Below are 23,200 nucleotides of genomic sequence, written 5' to 3'. Positions count from 1 at the left end.
GGAATAAACATGAGTTTAACTTTTTATTATACTGTTTTGAATACTTGAGTACATAAGTTAATAAACACAGAAATTCACATTGATAGCAAGATGATTCTGTGATAATTATTGGGATATTCATTTTTGTACATGTCACCCACCTTATATGCTAATCATAATGCAATAGCTCTTCACTCTTGTCTCTGGCTATCACACACATACACACACCAGTTGCCACCCTCTCAGTAATGAATAATTGAAAAATTAAAGCAATATATAAACATGGAGGCATATCTTCAAATGGCTATGGTGCCCCTGTATATTAAATTTAGTCGTATTATCTACAAAAATAGTAGCAAAATGCAAATAAATGGTTTCCCTCTGAAGCCCTGCCCTCACTGCATCCACAGAAAATTGTAAAAGGTATCAAAACATCCAAACATTAGTGAAAATACAGTGTCTGACAAATGGGGAAATTACATATGTATGCACAGCATCACACAAAGAACAGGTATAATGCAGCAGATTTCTTTTTAAGGGATGCCAAAAACTGCATATTGCCATTATAATAAAGCAACAACTGCTGAGTGCTGAGCTATGAACAAACTATGAACCAATCACCAAGGCCAAAATGTGTCAAAATCTTGATTTCTTAAGAATATTTTGTGAATTTAAATGTAAATAGTGGTGGATTATGTCAAATACTCTCATCTGTAACAAATGTGTAGCATTTCTTTAAGCAGGTAGTTCTTCTAATCAGAAAACAGTCTACTTAGTACAGGTATGTAAAACCTCCCACCCTAACTTACCTTAGCACACTGCATGTGGTTGCAGCCCTCATTTTTCTGTATTGGGGACTTGCAGTTGGCGCAGGGTTTGGAGTTAGTGAGCAACCATAAGCAGTTGGCCGCATCCTCGTAAGCTTCACTCACACCAGCCACTTCAATAGGAGGAGGGGGAGGTAAACAGAACAAATAAAGGCATAATGAGACAGAATGAGAATGGCTATTACCACGGTGTCTAAACAGACCACTGCACTGAGTGGGAAATTGTCCTGCCTGACTAATGTGTATTGCTTATAATATTTTGCTAACATCTCCCAAGATGCTCATGCACCCACCCACCCCCCACCCCCCACACACACAAACAGAATAATTGGCTATTATCAAAGCACCTCTGATGTGTCGTTTGAAATAATTAATAATAATATTAATAGTAACAATAATTTTATTTGTATAGCACTTTTCAAGCTAGGAGCACAAAGTGCTTTCCATAGACAGCATAAAAAAACAATCACAAATATAAAAAGAAAAACACAAGAACAGCAAAAAAAACAAGCACACAATAAAAAAGCAGTATAAAAGAAATTTACAAATAAATCATCCAGAAGGTAGAACATGTGAAACTATTAAAATAAACTTAAAATCAGGTGGCTGCACAACAGAGCTGTATTATGTAAACATATAAGACTAGCTGTCAGGTGAAAGGCAAGTCTGTAAAAAAAGTGACTTAAGATAGGATTTCAAAGCAATAACACCATCAGCAAATACTAACTAGAAGCCTGTTTCAGAGCTGAGGTGCCAGTACAGCAAAAGGCTCGATCACCCTTTGACCTATACCTGTTAGTCACGAGAGCCCCTGCTGGCGGGGGCAGGACCGCCCCTGTGTAAGCAAACCCGTCACAGGGTATTTAAACACAGGAGACCATAGTCACATGACATACCGTTTTGACCAGAAGAAGCTCGGCCAGTAGGCTAGTGCAACCATTTCTACCTACACACAAGTCAAACACCAAGCAACTGACTGAGTGTGTAGCAAAAAGCATTCACACAAATGATGCCTCAAATGAATACTGAGATTTCACAGATCGCAGCAGTATAAATCCATTCACTATCCAACCAAAACTCACTGAATAAACCGTCAAAGAACAATAAAAACAAACCTCCCTTTGTACATTTACAACTACAAATTGTGTCTTACCTTTACTATTTTTGTAATCAAAAGTTGTGTCTGGTCACATAAAACCACTAGTAAAGGCTACTCCAATGTCTCTGGGTCATTTTGAGTTGATTCCAGCCATTCTCTATTTATATGCATGGCATGGGGAAAGAATTGCAGTAACCCTACCTCCCAGCCTTCCATGCGAACACTATCTATGTCTCCATCTGGTGGTTCAATTGTAGTATTGACACAGATTTACCCAAACGCACTACTTTCAGGAGGCCCTGACCTCTCAACAGAGGGGTGAAGCATCCAAATCGACCAGTGGGTTCCCGAGATATTGATGCGCGTCAAGTATTGCTCAGGTTAGCGGAGATCATTATGCAGCAGAGCGCAAAGTGCACAATAGTAACCTTCTACGTTCAAAAACATTGTTTGTTCTTTGAGAAAACCACGTCAGACCAAAAACGATTTTTCACTGTTCCAGAAATACTGAAAATACTAATTTTGAAAAGCAGTACTGCCAAAATTCCCATAGATTCAGAGTCAGACAAGGAGGACCTGATTCAACCTGAGCCTGACCTGGACAACGACAGTGCGGATTGCCTCATTCAAGATCCACCAATGGAAGAGTATGTATCTTTATATTCTTATTGATTACTTATTTATTCAATGTCTAATGTTTAGAACAGTGGAAATATACCAGCTTTTACACTGTGCATGTGCAATTTCCCTGAACCATCTGCTTATGTTACCCTGGCCATGAACAATGCCAAGATGGCGCCTACAGAGAGAAAGAGCATGTATGAGACAATGGCCATCACTGCTTTCACTAGAATTTCCATTCAGGATGCATTATTGCTCTGAAAGGTTTATTGTATGACAACAAAAGTTTATAGGCTAAATGTAGGCCATACATACCTCTCATTATAAATCACTATAGTCCACATATTGTTACTTTTATATTTTGAGTCACAATTTCAAAACATTAAGCCAGTTAAATGAATACATTTGTGTTTCAATCCTGACCTCTCTAACTTTGTTCTGCTTCAATTTATTAGCACCAGTCTTGGCACAAGAAATGTTCAGATGTTGTGCTATGGTTTGCTAGAGGTTTGGGGTTGCAACTGCAAAACTCCAAAGGGGATATTCACTCTAAAAGTGTACAGTTTTGTTAAGCTGAAATGAAATCTTTCATTTATGCTGTGTTTCATCTTCATTTACTCCGACCCAGTAACACCTATACTGATGCTCACACCTCTGCAGAAATCTCACACATTACTTTATTATGATACCAAGATTATTCATATAGACTTTGTAGTTGCAGAGATATACTCTATTCATTTTGGGCACATCATTTTCAAGCAGGGGCCTGAGCCAGAGGCTTGGACTCTGGAATGGCTAGCAGAACTAACCCAGCAGATCTAAGAGGCCTTTTTGGACAGTAAGGAATTAAAAGTTCACTGATGTACTCTGGCGCCTGCCCATGTAAAGCCTTGTAAATCGTGAGAAAGCTTTTAAAATGGATTCTAAAAGAAATTGGTAACCATTGTAAAGAGGCTAATACTGGAGTGATGTGAGAAGAGCGTTTGTTCTTTGTCAGAAGTCTGGCTGGGGAGTTCTGCAAAGTCTGAAGATGAACTACAGTTCTGAGGCAGGTAAACAAGGCGTTAGAATAGTCCTGGCATGAGGAAATAAAAGCATGAATAATTTTCTCTGTATTATAAAAGATAACATTGCTCTGATCTTGGAAATATTCCTGAGTAGGTAGAAACATGATTGTACAATTTTTTTGTGTTTTGTCCAAAGCCTAGCTCACTGTCGTAGATTACACCCAGGCTCTTAGCAGTGCCCTTAATATATGGGATAAGGGGATTGGTTACGGAGGTGCTCAGGGGCAATGATAAGCACCTCTGTTTTGTCAGAGTTTAACTGCAAAAAGTTTTGAGACATCCAGTCTCTCACATCAGCTAAGCTGCTCTATAGCGTGGCCAGCTTGTTGCATTCAGAGGGTTTAATGGAGAGATATAACTGTGTATTGTCTGTATAGCAGTGAAATGAGATGTTAAGGTGACGAATGATATGGCCTAATGGTAGCATATACAGAGAGAACAGAATTGGTTCAGAATTGATCCTTGAGGTATGCCACATGTTGTCTGCCAGTTGAAGAAATTAATGAATCAAATGAGACATAAAATTTTCTATTTGACAGATAGGAGAACCACTCCAGAGCCGTTCCAGAAATGCCCACCCAATCCTTAAGTCTATTAATTAGCAATTTTGAGACATAGACAAGGAAGAAACATGGGAGAAGTTCGAAAGGCGACGTTTGCTCGACTTTGGTGAATTTTGTTGAGAAAAAAGGAGAGAAATTTCTCACAGTCAGCAGCAGATGAAGCAGAGGGACTAATAGTGGGAGGTTTGACAAGCCGATTAATGGTTGTACATAAAAATCTGGAATTGTGTTGATTGGTGGTTAACTCAGAGAAATGCTGGTCTCTTATCTTTTACTTTTTGATTGTAGATGACCAGTTAATCTTTCATTCATACGTAATGGACTTGGAGTTTTTTTGTCCTCCATTTGCGTTCTGTTCTCCTGCATGCTTTTTTAAGGTTTCGAATGTCCTCATTGATCTATAGGAAAGAACTGACAACATTTTTTGCTTTAGTTGTAAGTGGGGCGACAGTGTCCAGTGTAGTCACACAAATTTGATTGAATTTTCCTAGCAGTTGTTTATATCTGAATTAAAAGACAAGTTGTGTTTTTCCTGGTTAAAAAGAAAATAGAATTCATCAGCTGTATGTGCAGCAACTACCCGAAACTAAGTGGTGCATAATAATGGTGTCGTTGGTACAGCCTGTAACTAAAATACACTGGTGGTCAGAGATTGAGAGGTCCATCATAGACACGTTATTTTAGTCCAAACCGAACATAAACAGCAAGTCTAAAGTATGCCCGCGACTATGAGTTGGGCCAGAGATATGTTGAACCAGATTCAAGGACTCAGTAATATTTGAAAAAACAACTGCAGTAGAATTTGAGGTGTCTTCTATTTGTGTAGGTTAAAATCACCAACCAGGATACCAGGATGATCTTATCATATTCTAACACAACTGACGATAAAAATTCAGAAAATTCTGATAAAAACACTGCATTGCCATGGGGGGTTGATAGATGCCAATACACAACACTGGAGTGGCCCCAGTAATTTTCAGCATCAACACTTCAAAACTTGAGAGGTTGTTGACAGTAATGGAGCTGCATTTGTGCTGATTTAAAAAAAACAACAAAAAACCCCAGCAAGGCCCGGTAACCCAGGAAGAGCTGTAACACTCATAGTTCAGGGGGCACAGTTCACTCAGCTGACTATAGTCACCAACCTTCAACCAAGTTTCTGTCAAAAATAAAAAAATCCAAATTAAAACAAATTATAAAATCATTTAAGATACAAGTCTTGTTGGTCAGTGACCTCACATTAAACAAGGCAAGCTTAACATTAAGGGATCGTAATGGTTCAGTCCTAGGTGGGTTTAATTTTGGATACTTAAGGTTTTGGTGGTTAACGGCCCTTGTCTTTCTTTGAAAGCACCTTGACCCGGTCAGAGTGGGAGTCCCTTGAGGGGAGTGCTTATTGTATGATACAGCCAGTCTATACAGGAGAGCCAGTGTGCCTGAAAGTTGGTTGGGTGTAGGTTGTGGCAGACAGAAGAAGCTGCAATTTGTGATCAGTGTTGTGGTCAGACACGTGTGTTGGTGCACAGTCACTTGCTGGTGGTATTAAAAACAGAGTAAAATATATCATATGTTAAAATGTGAGTACCCAGGCCAGTGGGGTGAAGACCATCCCTCCAAAAGAATGATCAGCAGTTCCAGAAGAGATTAAAATTATCAATAAAATGTACGTTATGTAATGGGCAGGTGGACTGGAACCAAGTGTGGAGACTTGAAATTCTGCTAAATCATTCGCCGCCTCTTCTAAGGGGAGGAATTGGGTCAGAGATGAATACACATTTGCCACTGGCTTTAAGTGTATTAAAAAGATGGATGAAGTCAGTATTTCAGGCATTTTGTTTGGGACATCATTTCAACCAACATGGACCATTGCATTTGGAGTAAGAGGGTGCTTATCAAGAGCACTTGGTATCTGCTCAACAGTATCCAAAACTTTAACACCAGGAAAGCAGAAGATCACTGCTGAATTTCTCCTCATGATTCTGAGTCGTCGATAACTAATGTGGATGGGGGAGGAGGACATGGGGACTGGCCTGAAGTGGGACAAGGAGGCAAAGCAGGTTGACTCCAGGATTAAGTAGCAAACTGAGGGAGGCCTCTGTAACCTGGTTGTACTTTAGTGGTACTTTACTTGGTACCATTAAACACACTGGGACGAGCCAAGTGTCCAGGCAGAGGTTCAGTGGGTGCAGCAGCGATGGCAGGCGCCATGACCCATCCAATGACACAGGTGACAGAGGATGACACTGACCTGCCAAGGTGGGCAGAAGTTGCTGTTATCCAAGATATTGTATCTGTTTGCCAACTGAATGTCTTGTGATGAAGGGGAGAGAGAGGCATGCCTTCCACCATATTTCCTGCTGCCAACCACAGTCCATGGTTCTGGCATCTGGGGTAGAGCTGAAGGGAGCCTTGGGTTTTGTTCCCAGGAGGACCCATGGATCATCAAACTGGGTCAGAATGGTGTTTATGCATGGGACGGTTGAATCCAAGTCCCCTGCTGTGGCTGCCAGTTCAGGACCAAAGGACACCAAGGTATTGAGAAGCTTCTCGTCTTCCCATATCTGATCAGTGTGGATATTCACTGCTCCAGCTCAGCAATCGTGTAGTTGAGGTGGATGCAGCTATCACAGCCAGATGGGGAGGTAAGTGGGAGCATATCTGTTCAGGTTGAAGCGGTAGGTGGGGAGACAGGAAAACAGCAATGACCAGTACAGGGGTCCAAACTCAGGTCCAAACTCATATTGCAGCTAGTAAAGTTGCCGTTTGTGGAAAGGGGACAGAATCCAGCACTTACTTGCAGGGGCTCTGGATCCCACAGCGTTGATGTGGTTTTTGCATAAGTGACCCACAAAAAGGACATAAAGCATCAAAACTTACCAACATGATCCCAACAAATTAACCCGCTGCGGAAATTAGGCTTCAGTTAGTAATTGATAGCATCTTGACACCCGGTAGTTGTCCTCACCGCTTCTGGTTGTTGGGTGCAGGAGATTAGCAAAACAAAACAAGTTCGTCCTCAGTCTTGCTCGATCGTTTTAATGTGATACGACTCAGAAGAACTAAGTAAAATCTCATGTCTATGAGTAGATCAGGTTGATCAAATGTTGAAACCAAGCGGGTAGTTCGGAGTCTGAAAAGTGAAGCCAATCCAGAAGTGACTTAAACCTGCATTCTCTCTAATGTCCACCCTCTCGTCCAAATATGGTCACTTCTCATCACTTCTGGCTTCAGAAATCCAAGAAAGTGACGGTCAAAATGCCAAACTCGAGGCTTCAATACACAAGTCCACAAACCAATGAGTGACATCACGGTGACTACGTCCATGTTTTTTGGGGGGGGGTTTTACAGTCTATGGTTGAAACCTGAGTAATCCGTTATTTTTCCTAAGTGAGGGCATACAAACAACCCGCCAGCTGTCAACTGGAACCGGATCTCTGCCAAGATAAAGATAAATACAAAGATAAAACAGAATCTGGGGAAATCGAAGAGGAAGACAGTTCCCAAACAAAATAATTGCTTTCATCTTTTGACTGTCACATCAACGAATTGGCTTTTTGGAGAGACTTGGGCCATCTTTAATCATCTATTAGATTGCCCACAGTGCAATTACTGCTTCTAAACATTGTGTAGTTTCAGCAAGTGGGCTGTTCATTTTAATTAATAATTTATCATCAACATGGTGGATTTTAATTGGCTTAGCACTAAACTGTTTGTAATTACTGTGGTTGAGTTCCAGGCAATTTAGCTCCAAATCAATCACTTGACTGCATCCCAAAACATCTGGGCGAGTAAGGGGACTGGCTAATAAACCAAACTTCTTTGTTATAACAATTTACCACCAGGTAGCTTAATCTAATTCTTCTGGTAAAAAGACTAAGTTAGGTGATCGATAGATAGATTTATTTGACAAAATTTAAAACATACATGACAGGCTGATCACAAAGACAGACTCCATAGGCTTATTTCCATTGTGGTCCTCTATTGCAGTACAAGATAGCAGATTGAAAAAGAAAGTGTCAAGCAAGAATGACATTAGACTTAAAAAACGTAGACAGTAAATGTTCAAACAGATAAAAAACAAAAATGTTTTAACTATGTGATTACTCTTCAAAACCATGCCTGTAACAGACAAAACTGAAATAAAGCTACAGATAGAAAATTAATGTAAATACTTACATTCCTCAGGTCTCATCTCAGAGACTTTCTGTAGCCACAACTTCCAGATCTCACAGTCACAAGGCTCATGGGCTTCACCTTGACACTCCCTGCAATACACACATACAGGAACAGATAAATATAATGAAGACAGTTAAAATGAACTCTTCAAAGCAAGCATTCTGTCTCTTGACTATAAATGGGATTAAAGAAAATGATGAACACACCAATCACATAGTGCTTACAGAGATGCTGTCAAAACTGTCAACAACCATTCATTGGTCATATCTGCCTTTCAACTAAAATGCTCTCCTCATGTCAAGGGAACGATAAACGTTGAACCTGTATTACATCCAGCTACATTACTAAATGTCATGTCAACTGAACTCTTGAGTGAACCTGACAAGTGAACATAACGGCCACTTTCGGGAACCACATAGTGCAGTGAAGTGCAGTGAAGTATGTAGTATTAGTTGGGGTGAAGTAACTGTGGGGGCATTTACAGGGTCCTGGGACAATGAATACAAAGGACAACATGTAGAACTACACAGCATCTGGGCTATTCTCTGTTGAGCATGCTACCAAGCTAGCACATGCAGAGAAAGAACATATTTACAAATGTGTGTAAACAAATAAATGGATATACATACAAACAAACATATACAGACAGATGCTGAAATACAGCATTCAAGTGCATCCCCATATGCATGTTCACCATATGCTTATGGGGATATACAGTATCAGTATCAAAAAGTATTAAACATTTTATTGTGAGAGACTTAAACTTGATTGAATACATTTTTTATCCACCAATCTATGCACATGTCCCATGACAAAGTTAGAGACTTTAACCTTTTAAGTCAAAGGAATAGTTTGACATTTTGGGAAATATGCTTAATATGCATAAAATCAATATTATTTTCATGTTTGTGCAGTAGGTACAGAGCTCAAGTTGTGAGGAGTTTAGCCTAGCTTTGCATAAAGACTGGTTTTGGCCAGATCATGAGTCATACCTGGTTTTCACCAAAGAGCTTGTTGTCTCCTCAGATGAGGAAATCTTTTTCCTCATACTCTCAGATTTCTTGAAGGGCTGTTTGTCAAACTCTCAGCGGGCTGTCATACATCGCCTTTTACTCAAGAGTGGCCTCCATCTAGCCACTCTATCATTAAGAAATGATCGATGAAGTGCTGTTTTTTGGAGAAATGGTTCCCAACAGAGCTTCAGAGCTCTCTATTGAAGTGGCCATTGGATTCTTGTTTGGTTCCATGAAAATGGCACTTCTTTCCTAGTTATTGTGTTTGACTGGACACTCAACTCTCAGATGAGTCTTGGTGATTTCAAACTTTTCCCATTTCACAGTGATAAGAGCACCTGATAACTTCCTATAATTGTAAAATGTTCTAAACATATTTTAATTTTGTTATTTTAGGGAAGTGATGTATGATGAATGTAAATGAAAAACAAAAAAACATGGATGCATCTGTTCAAACACAAACACACTCAGTTCTGGATAAAAACACCTCTGATGTGTCTAGTGCTTTTCTGTAAAACATGTCAAATGTCTCCTGAAATAAACAGCTTAGCTGACTTCCACTCAAACCAATAAAAAAATGTTCTTTTCTTCATAATTATGGGTCCAATTACAATTATGAATACTAGATATCACATGTTTGAAATGGTGTTCAGATATGTCAAACAATGAGTCCACAGTGACATTCAATATCTTACTGTAATTAGTACTGTATGCACAACATATATAAATATAAAGATAGATAGACAAATAGATAATTTTTTTTTGTTTTCAGTAATCTAAATCATTACTATTATAAGGCAAACCCCAATGCTTAACAATTAGAGAAATGTTTTCTTATATTTATGGTGTGGCATTGATTACTGACCAGCAGAAGAGGTGGCCCTTGCCACAATCTACCGCAGGGGCCCTAAGTAGGGGAAAGCTAAGAGTGTCAGCGGTGGATGCTCCAGGGCCCTGGTTGTTCAGTCGCACTGCCCGTTCACACCCTGCCTGGGGACACCAGCGGATTGCTGGATTGTTCTCCACAAATGCCTGTCAATAGAAGAACAAATCAATCAATAATTCAATAATCTATGAAATTTAGGTATTTTAGCAAGGTATTTTAGTGAGGTATTTTAGTTTAGCTTTGACATAACATGACCTCAAAAAGCATTTGAAAACATACCACATGCATGAATTTGTATATTTATTTCTACCATGTTATTTCAAAAATTCCTATTTCACAAATTGTACCCCCTATAAACATTGTGTGAGATTATTTTTTTTGTCTTTTTTGTATTCAGTTATTCTAGACACACAATTGAGAATTCATAGGAATATATTAAATTAAATGTTTCAAGCACTGTTAGGTTTGGTTACAGGTGCATCAGACTTTAAAATTTCTACCAGAGAAAGTCAAAAAATGCTCCCCAGCATGGTATTAACTTACTTTTTTTAAAAGGTGCAAATGCAAGTGACTTAAAAATCTAAAAAGATCAAGAATCAAACAGATGAAATCATATATACTTCCCTACACAATGTGGATCTTTTCCTTTTTGAATCCAGACCATCTGTCAGCCAACTATAACAGCCCTTAAGTGCTACCCTGTTTTGTGAGTTATACCCTGAATATGATGATGCATGTACACCTTAAGTGAGATGATGGTGATGTTTTTATGGCAACTCAAAGATGTTGGTAAGTTAATTGAAATTTGTCCCCCTTTTAGACATTTCAATTATAAACAGCAGCTATAGAGAAAAAAAGATACACACATTTAAGCCAAACTACAGTAAATTTAATTACTTGTTGATTAGTTGGTAGTGGGATTTGGCAACTGAAAAAAAATACTATTTTCAAATAGAGCCCACTTAATTCCCACTTTTTAAGTTCTACTGAACAGGTACCTTTCAAGTCCAAGAATATCTCTCTATTCTCATCAGTGTTTGCCCCTATAAGCCCTTCTATACACAGTGTAATCTTTTCTCTGTGTTGAAGATAAACTGCAGAAATCGTGTTTATCTTTCTAGGTGACAAGATAATTTCACTATTCTGTATTGAATGCTAATTTTTATAGAAATCTCTAAGCTTCCATTTCTTTTATCTCTCTACCTTGATGTCAAACTGGAGGAAGCGCTTGTCCATCTCTCGAGAGACCACACTCTCTATGACTTCCACAGGGACTAGCTGATAGCAGTCGAAGGCTGGGCAGAAGATGTTGTGGGCTTCACCCTCTTGGATCTTTAGATTGAGAAACCTGAGGAGGCATACATACATTGGAGCAGCAGCAAACGCTAAAGTAAATCAGTGTAAGGAAATTAAGAGCATCTCAAGCCAATCCACAGGCCAAACCTAAATATAACATACCCCTCCCAGCATGCTCTGCAAAACTCGTGGCCACAGGACATGTCAACAGGTTCCTCGAAGACAGAGATGGAAGACATGCAGATACCACACTGTGAGACAAAAGAAGAGGTAATATTAGTCCTCAAGATGCAATCTGTCAGTCTAAATAAATAAATCCTAAAATGCAAGACATTTTTCCGAGTAAATCTTAAAACTCTGCGGCACAATTTCAAAAGGCCCTCAATTATAATTCATACATTATTTTACATCAACTTTTAAATGAAAACACATACAGCCTTTGAGAAAGTCACTGACAGGTTTTTGCCTGAAATTTAACAACCTTAAAAGGCTGACGGGGCCATCTTTTCAAAATGTTGTGATGAATAGACTAATTTCATATTCAAAAGGAATGAAATGGCAGGGAAAGTTATGCCCTTAGTAAGTTGTTGTGTGAATGTGTGTAACTACACACAATAGTACCCTTGGTTTATGAAAAACTACTGTGCCAAAGGCCAACGCAGGCTAAAATGATGACCTCTCCTTAGAATGTGGCTAACTGATTTTCTCACACACACACAGAAACTTGATACACACACACACACACATGTACATACACACTGGCCTTGTTACAGTGAAAGACTGACCCTCACAAAAGACATAAAGGAGACAGTGTACTTTAACAATGCAAGTATTGATTTGTGAAAGAGCAGAATGTGATATAATCAACCATGACCTTTAAATGGGCCCTTGACTAGACCCGGTTGATTGGCACAGTGCAGTTCAAGAAGCCTTTTCAGAGCCACGTCAAAAGATATTGTCTGGCAAACATAATCTATAATTTCTATCTATAATTTCTCATAAAGTAATTGATAAATCAAGTTTGTCAGTTTGAGCTTAGAGCTCTGGATTGAAACATCTACCAAAGCTCAACAAAAAGATTTTGTCCTCCAACACTAAACTTTTTAGAGACAGACAGGCTGATTTTCCCCAGGTTACCAATGTCAGGTATCAAAAACAGTATAAAACACTGCTACTTTATAGTTTTTGCACCAAAGACTGATTATAAAAATCAGCTTTTCCTCATTATCTTGTCTATCATTTCTCAAATATTGGTCAGGAAAATGCCACTTTTATGCTTACAGTGGAGTCCCAACTTATTTTTGGCTGGACCACAACAGCAGGGCCAGCCCTATTAACGCGAATGTCTGTCCCTAACTGACTGAATGAGTGAGTCACTGACTGAGTGATGAAGTTACACCATTGGTCAGCCAAATGCCACCACTTCCTGTATCTGTTTCAAATTAAAAGCCCTCTAGCGTTTCATACATGGTCCAGCCATATACTAGGTTTTGATGTAGTCTTGCTTACCAAACAATGCAACAAACAGTGACCAACTCTAGTATCTTCAGCTAGAGGAGCTGGCTATGTGCACCAAATAAAAAGAGGAATCACAATAGGCATGGATAATATTTTTTTGCTCACATTTAGCATATTAAAAAGCTGGAAATAAAGTCATCCACATTGAAATGTGCCCCATTTTGCAAGTTGTTATACAGTTACTGGAAATAAACTCATAATAAACTTAAAATAATTTTTTTTTTTTTGAAAAAATGAATACATATCCTTAGGCAAAGAACCAATTAGATGGCATAACAGCCGACTTTGCCCACCTGATCTCTGCTGGGACACCCTGATTTTTATCAAACACACTTGATACTCTCGTTGGTGGTCTTCTATAGTGAGTAGTCAAACAAGACAAACTGCCAACAGCATAAGATTAGTCAAAGGCCAACTGCCCACTAGTTGTGCTTCTTTACAGAACATCTCACATTACCAAGCATAATTTCCATTGTGACAACTGACCACAAAAAAGACTGAGAAAATGGAAAATGTCAAGCATATTTGATAATGACTGGAAAGTCCCAAACAACGTCAGCAGAACAGGAGAGCAATTAAACATTGGGTGAGCCGACCCTTTCGCAGCAGGGGCTCAATAATGCTCCATGATGACCATGTAGACATGCAGATTTGTATACTGGGTGGAAACTATATCTTCCATGACATTTTGACAGCACTATGTCATATCTATGACTAATGGGTGCTGTAGTTGGTGAAAGGTCACAAAATATATTTAAATATATTTGCAGACAGTACTTGATACATGTTTAGATTAGTTGTAGAGTCAAAACAATAAGCAGACAGCTACAGTGACACTTGTGTATGTAGTTTTGCATTAACTAACCTTAGCCAGCTTATACTCGATATTTAATAATGATATGTCACTTGATTTAGACTTAAGATTTAGCAAATTTAACAATGTTTGCTGATGATACGACTGTGCATACATTATCAACTAATATCGATGAATTTAGTAATACACTGAAGAATGAACTCATTCAATTTTAAAGTAGGGGTTCCTGGCACACCTGATGAAGGCCACAAGCCAAAACATATTGATCCGACAAAAAAGGTTTTTTTTTCATACTACAAGAGTGAGTTTTGACCTTACAGTAGACAAAAAATATTTTACAAGCTAGGCACCAAGGAGGAAGGATGAATTTTGTCAGACACATAGACACATACACAAAATAGCAGCAAAAACGGAATAAAGGGTATCTATTATAAGACAATTCAGGTTATGCAAACTATAGTACTGTCTCGTCTTGATTACTGCTTAGTAATTAGGTCAAGTGATGAGCTTCAGTTAAAGCAGAATAGATCAACACAACTGACATTTCAGTAAGAGGCAGTATATATGAAATGCATCTCACGATGGCTGAAAGCTGAAGATAAATTAAGGTAGCCTCTCAACTTTGTTTAGGAACATAATAGTTTTGAATAGTTTTGTTTTTAATTTGACAATATTATTTTCTGGAGTACCCTCAGATCTTATCAAACAAGACTGGGGAGGACGGGTCACATTATGCAGCCCCAACCAAAGACCAAAGGCTTAATTAATAGCTATACTTAAAAAAAACAGTATTGTATAGAGCCATATCTGATAGGAACAGTCTGCCATGCTTTATGTCTTAAGAATCTACAAAAAAGGTTTTAAGAAGAGGTAATTCATGAAGACAGGCCTGCAAAATAAATGGGCAACATAGGTTTTCTTTAATTTATTTGTAACATGGATGTTTAGATGAACTGTGTTTGTTATCATTGTTTTGCACTTTTAAATTGTTTTAAATGTTTTGTATATATATGGTCTTGTTGTAATTTTATTGTTGGATACAATACTAAAGTTGTAACTATATTGTTTACTGTTTGTAATGTCAGTGCAACCATTGTTGACTATATGAATCTTATTTGAATATGGACCCCATGAAGAGTAGTAGGGATCCCAATAAACAAAAAAACAGTAAACAGCGTGCTCCTGTAGCCTACTGGTTAAGAGTCATGCCACATAACTGCAACATCTGCGGTTTGAATTCCCACCACCCACCCCCCCAGAAAAACAGTAAACAATTATTTTCCTTATGCTCTGTAAGTTCAGCATCCCATTAGGGAAGCTGCATGTTGAGCATGACAATTCCACACCAAACAAACACATCTGGAGGTCTCGGTAGTTTGATCATTAATTCACATGTCTGACACAGATGCAGAAGACTACTATGGCATGTCCTTTCTACTTATTTTAATGGTCTTACTCACTGGCCTAAGGAGAGATTAATCTTCTAAACTAATAACATTTTTTAGAAGTATTGATATTCTCTCATATTCAGAACTTTCTGACACTATAATTAACCAACCACTGGCTCTCCTAGGAGTAGAGGAAGTCCTGCTTTTGTTTGTAGGGGGAACCCCTTGCATGAATACTAATGACTGCCAGCAATATAATGCTGGGTAATAAGGCTATACTATGCAGAAAGATAGGCGTGGTGGTAAAAAAAAAATTAAAGAATTCAGTAGAGACACTTGAATGAATTTATGGCAACATAGGGATTTGATTTAAATAACCAGTGGCGTACAGTTTTCATGGCTACACGGCCAGTTACTATTAGTGTGTGCAGTTCCATGCTAGCTTTTACCCTTGCCACTGTAGTAGCTTATTGGACAGGAAATTATGCTGCTCCCTGGGGCTTTGCATCCTGTAGTTTAAATTCATGTGATGGCTCCTCACTGACAGTACAGTTAAATGATAGACTTCACTAAAATGATGTTCCCATCTACCACATCTGTTACTGCCACTTAAAGTTTTCTTGAACTTATTGATCTAAAATTTTTGAAAACTAAAATGCATTTCAAGGAAACTGTGATGACTTTGCTGGGTCAAAGTTAGACTCTCACCCAATGCAGTGTTGCTGGAAGCCCTTCTTTTTCATTTACATATGTGACTTGCTTGTTAGGGCTTAGCACCAATTTGGCTGGTAGAAAAAGTGGCCACCTCTGTTTTTCTCTCATCCTCTTATTCTGTTCATTTAGCAAACATTGGTAGGAGGGGATGTGAAGACATCTCTCACCAGAGAAGACTCCTCATCAGCAGGGATGAGGCTGATTTGGTCTGGGGAGGTAATGGAGGAGCGGGTGGTGCGTGGCGTCCGTGGCGAGGGCAAGGTGTCCCAGGCATTATAGCCACTTGGAGGTGGGTTGGGCATCTGTACCCCTGAGCGTTGACAGCATTCCTCCGCATTGGTCATCCAAGCCTCTAAGAGCTTCTCTCTGTCCCAATCTGAGGCAAAAAAGGCATAATTAAAGAGAAATGTTAATACAATACAAAACAGAGAAGCCTAAACGAGGTAAATGAGAAGTGTTACAGTTTTGTTATGAGTGCATGACAATGAGTCTGGATGATAGTCAAGACAAAAAAAGGAAGGGAGAAGGAAAATGCTAGATTATCATTGAAGAAGTGGACAATGTAGTAAAAGGCCAATCGGTCAGCCAGTTGTTAAAAAAATAATTTTGAATGAGTATTTGAGTTGGCCTTTTGAAACATTGTAACCTCCTCACATCATATCTTTTTACCACAATCCAGACTTTTAAGACATGTGATAAGCAAACATGTTCACAGGCCAGGCCCAGTAACACAAAGCCTCTAAGAATAGCAGCACTGATCTAGAGTTCCTGGATCACAAGAGCATTAAAAACAAAAACACAGTGTATTTTTGTGATAATATTTTATACTATAATATTTATAATACTTCATGAATGTGGGCCTTAGACAGGCATTGAAAACCATTAAAGACAACCTATTACAGAATTCCATCTTGACTGATAAAAAAAAAAACTTGTTTTTCTCTATTAAAATCTCTTTTAATCCATACAAAAATTTAATTTTCACAATAAAAAATATGTAAATATCCGTAGTCCATCCTGTCTGATATTTATTTGAGTTGATATGCAAAATGCTGAATACACCAAAGCCCACACAAATCCCACTCCAGTGGCAACAATACCACCTAAGCCTTTCAAGCAACCAACAGCGTAGACCTGCTGCCATCTGGTTTTCTGTTTTAGAATAGCTGTTTAAGCCGACATTAGCAGAAGAACAGGTTTGAGAGCTTTTCAGTATAAATATTGAATGACTTGTGGATTGTGCCCGAGTCCAAATTTTCTAATGAAAAAGTTCCCTCCTAAAATAAGGAAAGTGACCCGGTCAACTGTGCAATTAGGCCATTATCAGCCTCGAGACACGTTTCACCATAAAAAAAAATGCCTCAGACCCTAAATGGCCTCGTTTAGATAATGAATATTGCAACAATTTCCCCCAACCCCATTCAATTAAAACTCATCAATGATGACCCTATCTGCATGCGTTTGGCCATTATAAAAGGAGTCTGAAATTAAAAGTCTTCACATTCAGTCTTACATATTAAAACTTTGCTTGAGAAATACAAATTGTCAGAAGCACAGACTGACTGACGGGAAGGCAGCTAGGCAGGCAAGCAAGAAATGCGATAAGAACACTGGTAAAAAGACTAAAATGGAAATATACGCTAGGAAGCATGAATGAATGTGTGAAAGTTTTCACATAAAAGTCCAAAAACCCTTCTCCTGGAGATTAACAGAAATCCTGAAATGTTCCATCCCTATTAGACAGACAGGAAACATTCCCAAGATAGAGGTGAATAAATATAGCACCATTCTGGGGTCACTCTCTCCCCCCTACGCTCCCAAAAGTATGTCTCATATGTAGCACACACCGCTCAAAAACCAGCCTCTCAGCCCACTGAATTAGAGAAGGTGGTATTTAAGGGCTGAATATCAATCCTAAACTGAGACATATTTTTGAAGTCCTTTACTAACATAATCTGAGCCAAGCTAAATTAACTGGGGTTGTAGTTTTCAAAGGCTTTAAGTCAAATAACAATGTTTTTGAACATTTGAAGTCCCTCAAACACATTATCATTGCTAGATTAAATGAAGGTAGTTCAAGAAATGGTTAGCTTAAAGCTGCAAATCAAATCAAAACTGTGACACAGTTACTCTACTTTGCCAAGCCGAAGTTCTGTGGGCATGGAGAATGTGGCAAAATGAATTTCCTTCATTCTCCTAGGGTTAAAAGGTTTTCTCTGATGTAGCCTATCAGCAACACATTTCTTGGATGCATGTGTTGTTAGGTAGTGATTGATTTGATTACTTGAATTTGACTGGACAGAATCATATATACTGTATTATTTCATATGAGCTGAACTGGGTGGATGAGTACATTATTTTTGTTGTGTGGATGCATTACACTCATACCCTTAACAAGCTGTGTAACTTGGCTTTTAATTCATAGCTACCGTTACTTTACACAATAGAGGTAATAAGGCAAGTTTATTTTTTACAACCTGTGTCACACCAAACTCAAAGTCTCATACTTTATATTCCTTCTGGCATTTACACTGCAGACACACTGTTTGCTTGATAGCAACTCTCTTAGCAACAAAACAACAAGTGATTTAAGTGTCAGACATATTGCTTTGTTTTGCTAATATTTTACAAGACTTTACAACTCAATGTCATTAAAGTTATTCATTTGTGATGGACAGAAACTAAGACAAAAAGATAAGCCAACAAGTGATACGAACAAGTAATGTGTACTTGTTAGGATGGGGTTTTTTTTGCAAAAAACAACTTTTGTGTAATAATACGTACTCAGGTTTGGTTCTGCTTGTTTGTGGACACGCTTTCATTTGTATGAAAAGCCGGTGTGTGTTGTGGGCAATGTTATTTACAGTATATGCCAAGTGTGTAATTTGCAAACAAGTGTTCCTCCTCACATATTTTGTGGAAAAGACAAGCCTCTAAATCAGCATTTAAAGCATGTGACACTGACACTCTCCACTGAGAGCAGTACAAATGAAATTCTTTTAGATAACAATGGTTGTTGACAGCTGTTAACATCTTGCCTCTTTGACTGTAAGGAAGTCACTGGAGTGTAGCATGAAGTTGATGTGTGAAAAGGCCTTTCTAATCCTAAAACAAACAAAATATAAGACTAATTTCACAATAAATGTTTTCTTTACAATTTAAACACAAAATATCTATAAAACAGTATGTGAATGTAGCCTTGAATTTTTATATTCAGTACTAATAAGTACTAGCAAATGTCTGACTGAGAGTGTGTGTGTTTAATGTACCATGGGCACGTAGAAGTGCCTCTGCAGTGAAGAGTGGGGCCTGCAACATGTCGGCTGTCTCCACTATCAGCATGTCCTTCAGCCTCCGTAGATCCTGAGGTCGCAGGCCCTCATACAGCTAGAGAGGAGGCCGGGAGAGAGGAGAGCACAGAGACAAGAGAGGAGGAAAGGAAGATAAAGACAGGAGAGGAAGAGAAGCAATGAAGGTGGGAGCAGAAAGAAAGATGGGGCGAAGTGGAGGGAGAGAATAGAGGTATTAAAAGCATATCAAATATGTGATTGCTGACGCATGACTAAGCCAGCCCCAATGAGCTAACAGACTGATGATGATAGGAGTCACATGCCTTGTGGCAAACTATTTTGTGTGACTAATCTGTGTGTGTGTTTGTTTTTAACCAAAGCATCTGAAGTATGAAGTGGTGGGCTGGTCAGCAAATTCCTAACTAAATTATAAACACTGGAATATGGTCAAATAATGCCTGAAGAAGAGTTTTTTTTAATGTAGGTTTTTATCAGTACCAATATTACACAACTGACCAATCTGTGAACAGTGCAACTAAGTGTCATGTTATTATAGAGAGAAGCTCATGAAATGATGGTATTATGTGAAAGTACAATTTTGTTACTGGTATGTTGTAAGTGACACCAGTTGAGTGTGACAAACTGAAAGCTGTATACCTACTGTATACCCACTATACACTCTTGCTATTTTATTCTGTACCTCTCTTCGGTCAAGGGCTGCGTACTCTGCCTCTATACCCTCTGCCTCGGGGGCAAGAGAGAAGACCATCTGTGACTCCAGGCACAGGGCCAGATCCTTGTGGTGCTGCTTCTCTGCACAGTCACATGGAGTCTCGCGGTTTTCGTTCTCCGCAAAAAGGTCCGCTTCTTTCTGCACCAAGAACTGTGAGGAGGAAGATGAGTGTTTGGATCAAGGGGCACAAACTATATGCAGTGACACGTACTAAAGCTCACTTGCCTGTATGTAGTTTTGAAACACCTTGAATTACAAAAAACAGTTGAGGACCACTTACTCTGTGATGCTAGTTCAGGGAATCGCAACACAATTATGGCAGAAATGCTCATCCCAATTATTTTGGAGAGAGCATCTCCTTCTGATTGTCATTGCTATGCTTCTTAACAAAATTTAAATAAAAATGTTTTATCACATTGAAAAAATTAAATAAATTGTCTTCTCAACTATTAAAATGCAATTTCACCTTCCCTAACATTTGCCTAATTCATTCTTTTCCACTTTCATCACAGCAGACCTGTCAGCGTCCCAACTTTGACATTTAGTGTTGCCAATGGTGCACATTAGATTTTCAAGATATGCCACGGTAAGGCTTTCAGGGTCAATTATCATTATTTTTTTACTATATTAAATTACATAATGAAGAGCCATACAAATGCATGATAGATTGCATGAGCATGCAATTTGATTATCTACGATTAGCTGTGCAATCATAGTTAAATCCATTTGATAATTGCTTTTGTTCACATTGAACTTTAAATCCTTCATCATGAAGATTACACTTTTAGATTCAACACACCATCCATTTCAAAACTATACTCATCCTACAAATTCACAACAGCAAATGTTGAAAGACACACAATGTTAGCTTAAATTATCAAAAAGATGTATTGTGTACAGCATCTTCCCAAAACTCACCCATGTGGCAAGCATGCAAATTATTGTCCCTTAGACGAGGTCGCAACTGACCCAACACAAGGCAGCACACATGCCACTATTCCACAAAGATTCATAGTTAATAAAATGACAGATATTGAATAATTTGTATTAACATCAGGGTTACTCTGGCTCCTTTTATCTTCCTTCCCTTCAAATTGCTCCCTGTCTCACAGGGCCCCTTCAATTCCATCTATGTTGCCTTTGATCTAAACCTAAAAATGTCATACTTGGGAATATTTTACATTAGCCCAGACTGAAAAATATCCAAAGGATTGCGTAATATTACCCCAACACAGATCTTCATGCCTGAGGCAGCAGCATAGTGCAGGCAGGTATTTTTCTTGTTGTCAGTGGCATTGACATCAGCTCTCTCATACTCTCCATGATCCAGCTTTGCTCCGGTCCATGCCAGGATGATTTGGAGACACTCTGCCCGACGCTGTTCGTCTTCATATGGCCGTGAAATCCGAGGTTGCAGCGCCCCCTCTGAGGTCAGGATCTGGGGCCCCATGCAGAGAAGGTGCAGAGATGTCTCATTGTGCACATTTCGCTTGTTAGGATTCCCATCTTTGCTTAGGAGAAAAGACCTAAAAGAACAAGATAGACAGGGATACCAGCTCATTTCAAGGTTTTGCTCATTTTCACATGATGCATGTACATGTGTGCGAACCCACAGGTGGCAGATTCACATCCTGCCTTTGGTTTCATGCTACTCTGCTGATAAACAACTGGTGGCAGTACCATGTCAAGAAACATGCCAATGCACTAATAAAAGCAGTGAAGAAGAAGACTGCTTGCAAGCAAACAGATAAAGGAAAAGAAAAAAAAAGAACAATATAAAATATTTTTTTTAAAAGTACATTTTGATGAGAAACACTGAATGTAAACAACTTTTGTAATTTCCTCCTGGCTCCCTTAAAAAAGCTTTTTACTATAGTATATATAGTCATATTTTACTATAAAATAATATTCTGTCTAATTGAGTGACAATCAATAAAGTCCTCTCAGATGTCCAGACCCATGTGAAAATGCAAATTGCACCTCAAATGAATCATTTCCAAGTGAAATCCATGCATTATTTTTTTAGTTAATCAGTCTCAGAATTTCAGTGCTATAAGAGTAAACTACAATCATCAGACTATATCTATCTATCTAGTTCTATCCATCCATCCATCCATCCATCCCGGTATCCAGTCATGTATTTGCTTTTACTTAATTTTACCATTATCTGCGTCCATTCTACAACCCCTCTAGCATCTTTCGTAGTCAGGTAGAAATGCAAAATTGAGCAAGCATCTTTTTGGGGGAGAAATGACAGCAGTTAATATAAACACATGCAAGGTTGTTAGCTTGTGGGATGGGATGTTCTTTGAGCCCCATCCTATCCTAACCCAGCATGTCGCATTCCTAAGAGCTGCTAACAGATGGCTATGTGGAGAGACAGATGGGACTGAGACATATAGAGAGAAAACATGAACATTTTTTCTTACAATGCAGCAATACATTAGTAGATGGGACAACAGAGAGCAACAAAGTAAGAGAAGAGTCTGAAAGGGTACCATATAAGGAATGTGAATAATCATTTAATTATTCAATACAGGCATATAAAAAACTAGAGCAAAATAAATTAGTCCCTCATCTATCAACCCTTAGATATCCATTTCCCATTGTCAAAGCAGCCTTTCCAAAAATATGTGACTCTGACTGTGTACATTATGCCTGCTTTCTTGTTTGTTTTGATTCTTTATGGGACGTATCCTGACCTGAGTAGGCGTGTCATGGCGTGCCGGGCAGCATAGTGTAGTGGAGTGTTGTGCTGGTAGGACTCTCCATATGTAGAGTTGGGATCCAGAGCCTCCTTGAACTGCAGGTTGCTCTCGTACAATTGGCAGGCCAACACCTCATCGCCATTGATGAGAGCCTTACGGAACTTGGTCGCTGTGTTCCCCATGTCTTACCCTACTGTGGGTTCAAGCTCTGACTGACAAAGCAGCCTCTTAAGTCGTCTTCAACCTGTTCAAGTCCAATAGGCTAACATACTGAATGTCCTAAAGAAAAGAAGAAGAAGAACAAGAGTTAAATTCCCTCACGGCTGTGCCCAAGTCCAACAAGGCCTTGTTAGCTAAAAAAAATTAACATCACTTGAGGTAAATAAAGCTGTTTATCATTGGAAAAACTCCAGCAAAACATATTTTTACCACTGTTTCAAGAAAACCAGTCCTCTGTGTTAGGGAATTAATCAGTTCCAGTCCCTCTGAATCACAAGGACAAGAGCTT

The 23,200-nt window shown here is 38.8% G+C and overlaps 1 protein-coding gene across 2 annotated transcripts in view; it reads right to left on the bottom strand.

Moving 5' to 3' along the window:
- LOC121904872 (ankyrin repeat and IBR domain-containing protein 1-like) overlaps window positions 1-23,200 on the bottom strand; it is a 42,786-nt gene that overhangs the window by 17,192 nt on the left and 2,394 nt on the right. For both annotated transcript variants that reach the window (XM_042422657.1, XM_042422658.1), the window contains exons 2-11: window positions 22,687-22,971; window positions 21,210-21,510; window positions 19,952-20,134; window positions 19,231-19,348; window positions 16,129-16,337; window positions 11,690-11,778; window positions 11,435-11,579; window positions 10,211-10,377; window positions 8,333-8,421; window positions 789-919 (exon numbers count right to left, since the gene is read on the bottom strand). In XM_042422657.1, the coding sequence (XP_042278591.1) occupies window positions 789-919; window positions 8,333-8,421; window positions 10,211-10,377; window positions 11,435-11,579; window positions 11,690-11,778; window positions 16,129-16,337; window positions 19,231-19,348; window positions 19,952-20,134; window positions 21,210-21,510; window positions 22,687-22,874 (1,620 nt within the window). In that variant the 5' untranslated portion in view covers window positions 22,875-22,971. The remainder of the gene's footprint in view (window positions 1-788; window positions 920-8,332; window positions 8,422-10,210; window positions 10,378-11,434; window positions 11,580-11,689; window positions 11,779-16,128; window positions 16,338-19,230; window positions 19,349-19,951; window positions 20,135-21,209; window positions 21,511-22,686; window positions 22,972-23,200) is intronic.

Source organism: Thunnus maccoyii, chromosome 10 (assembly GCF_910596095.1).
Source record: "Thunnus maccoyii chromosome 10, fThuMac1.1, whole genome shotgun sequence".
Taxonomy (NCBI): Eukaryota; Metazoa; Chordata; class Actinopteri; order Scombriformes; family Scombridae; genus Thunnus; species Thunnus maccoyii.
Note: the sequence above shows the minus strand (reverse complement) of the source record. Positions and strands in the feature narration are given on the sequence as shown.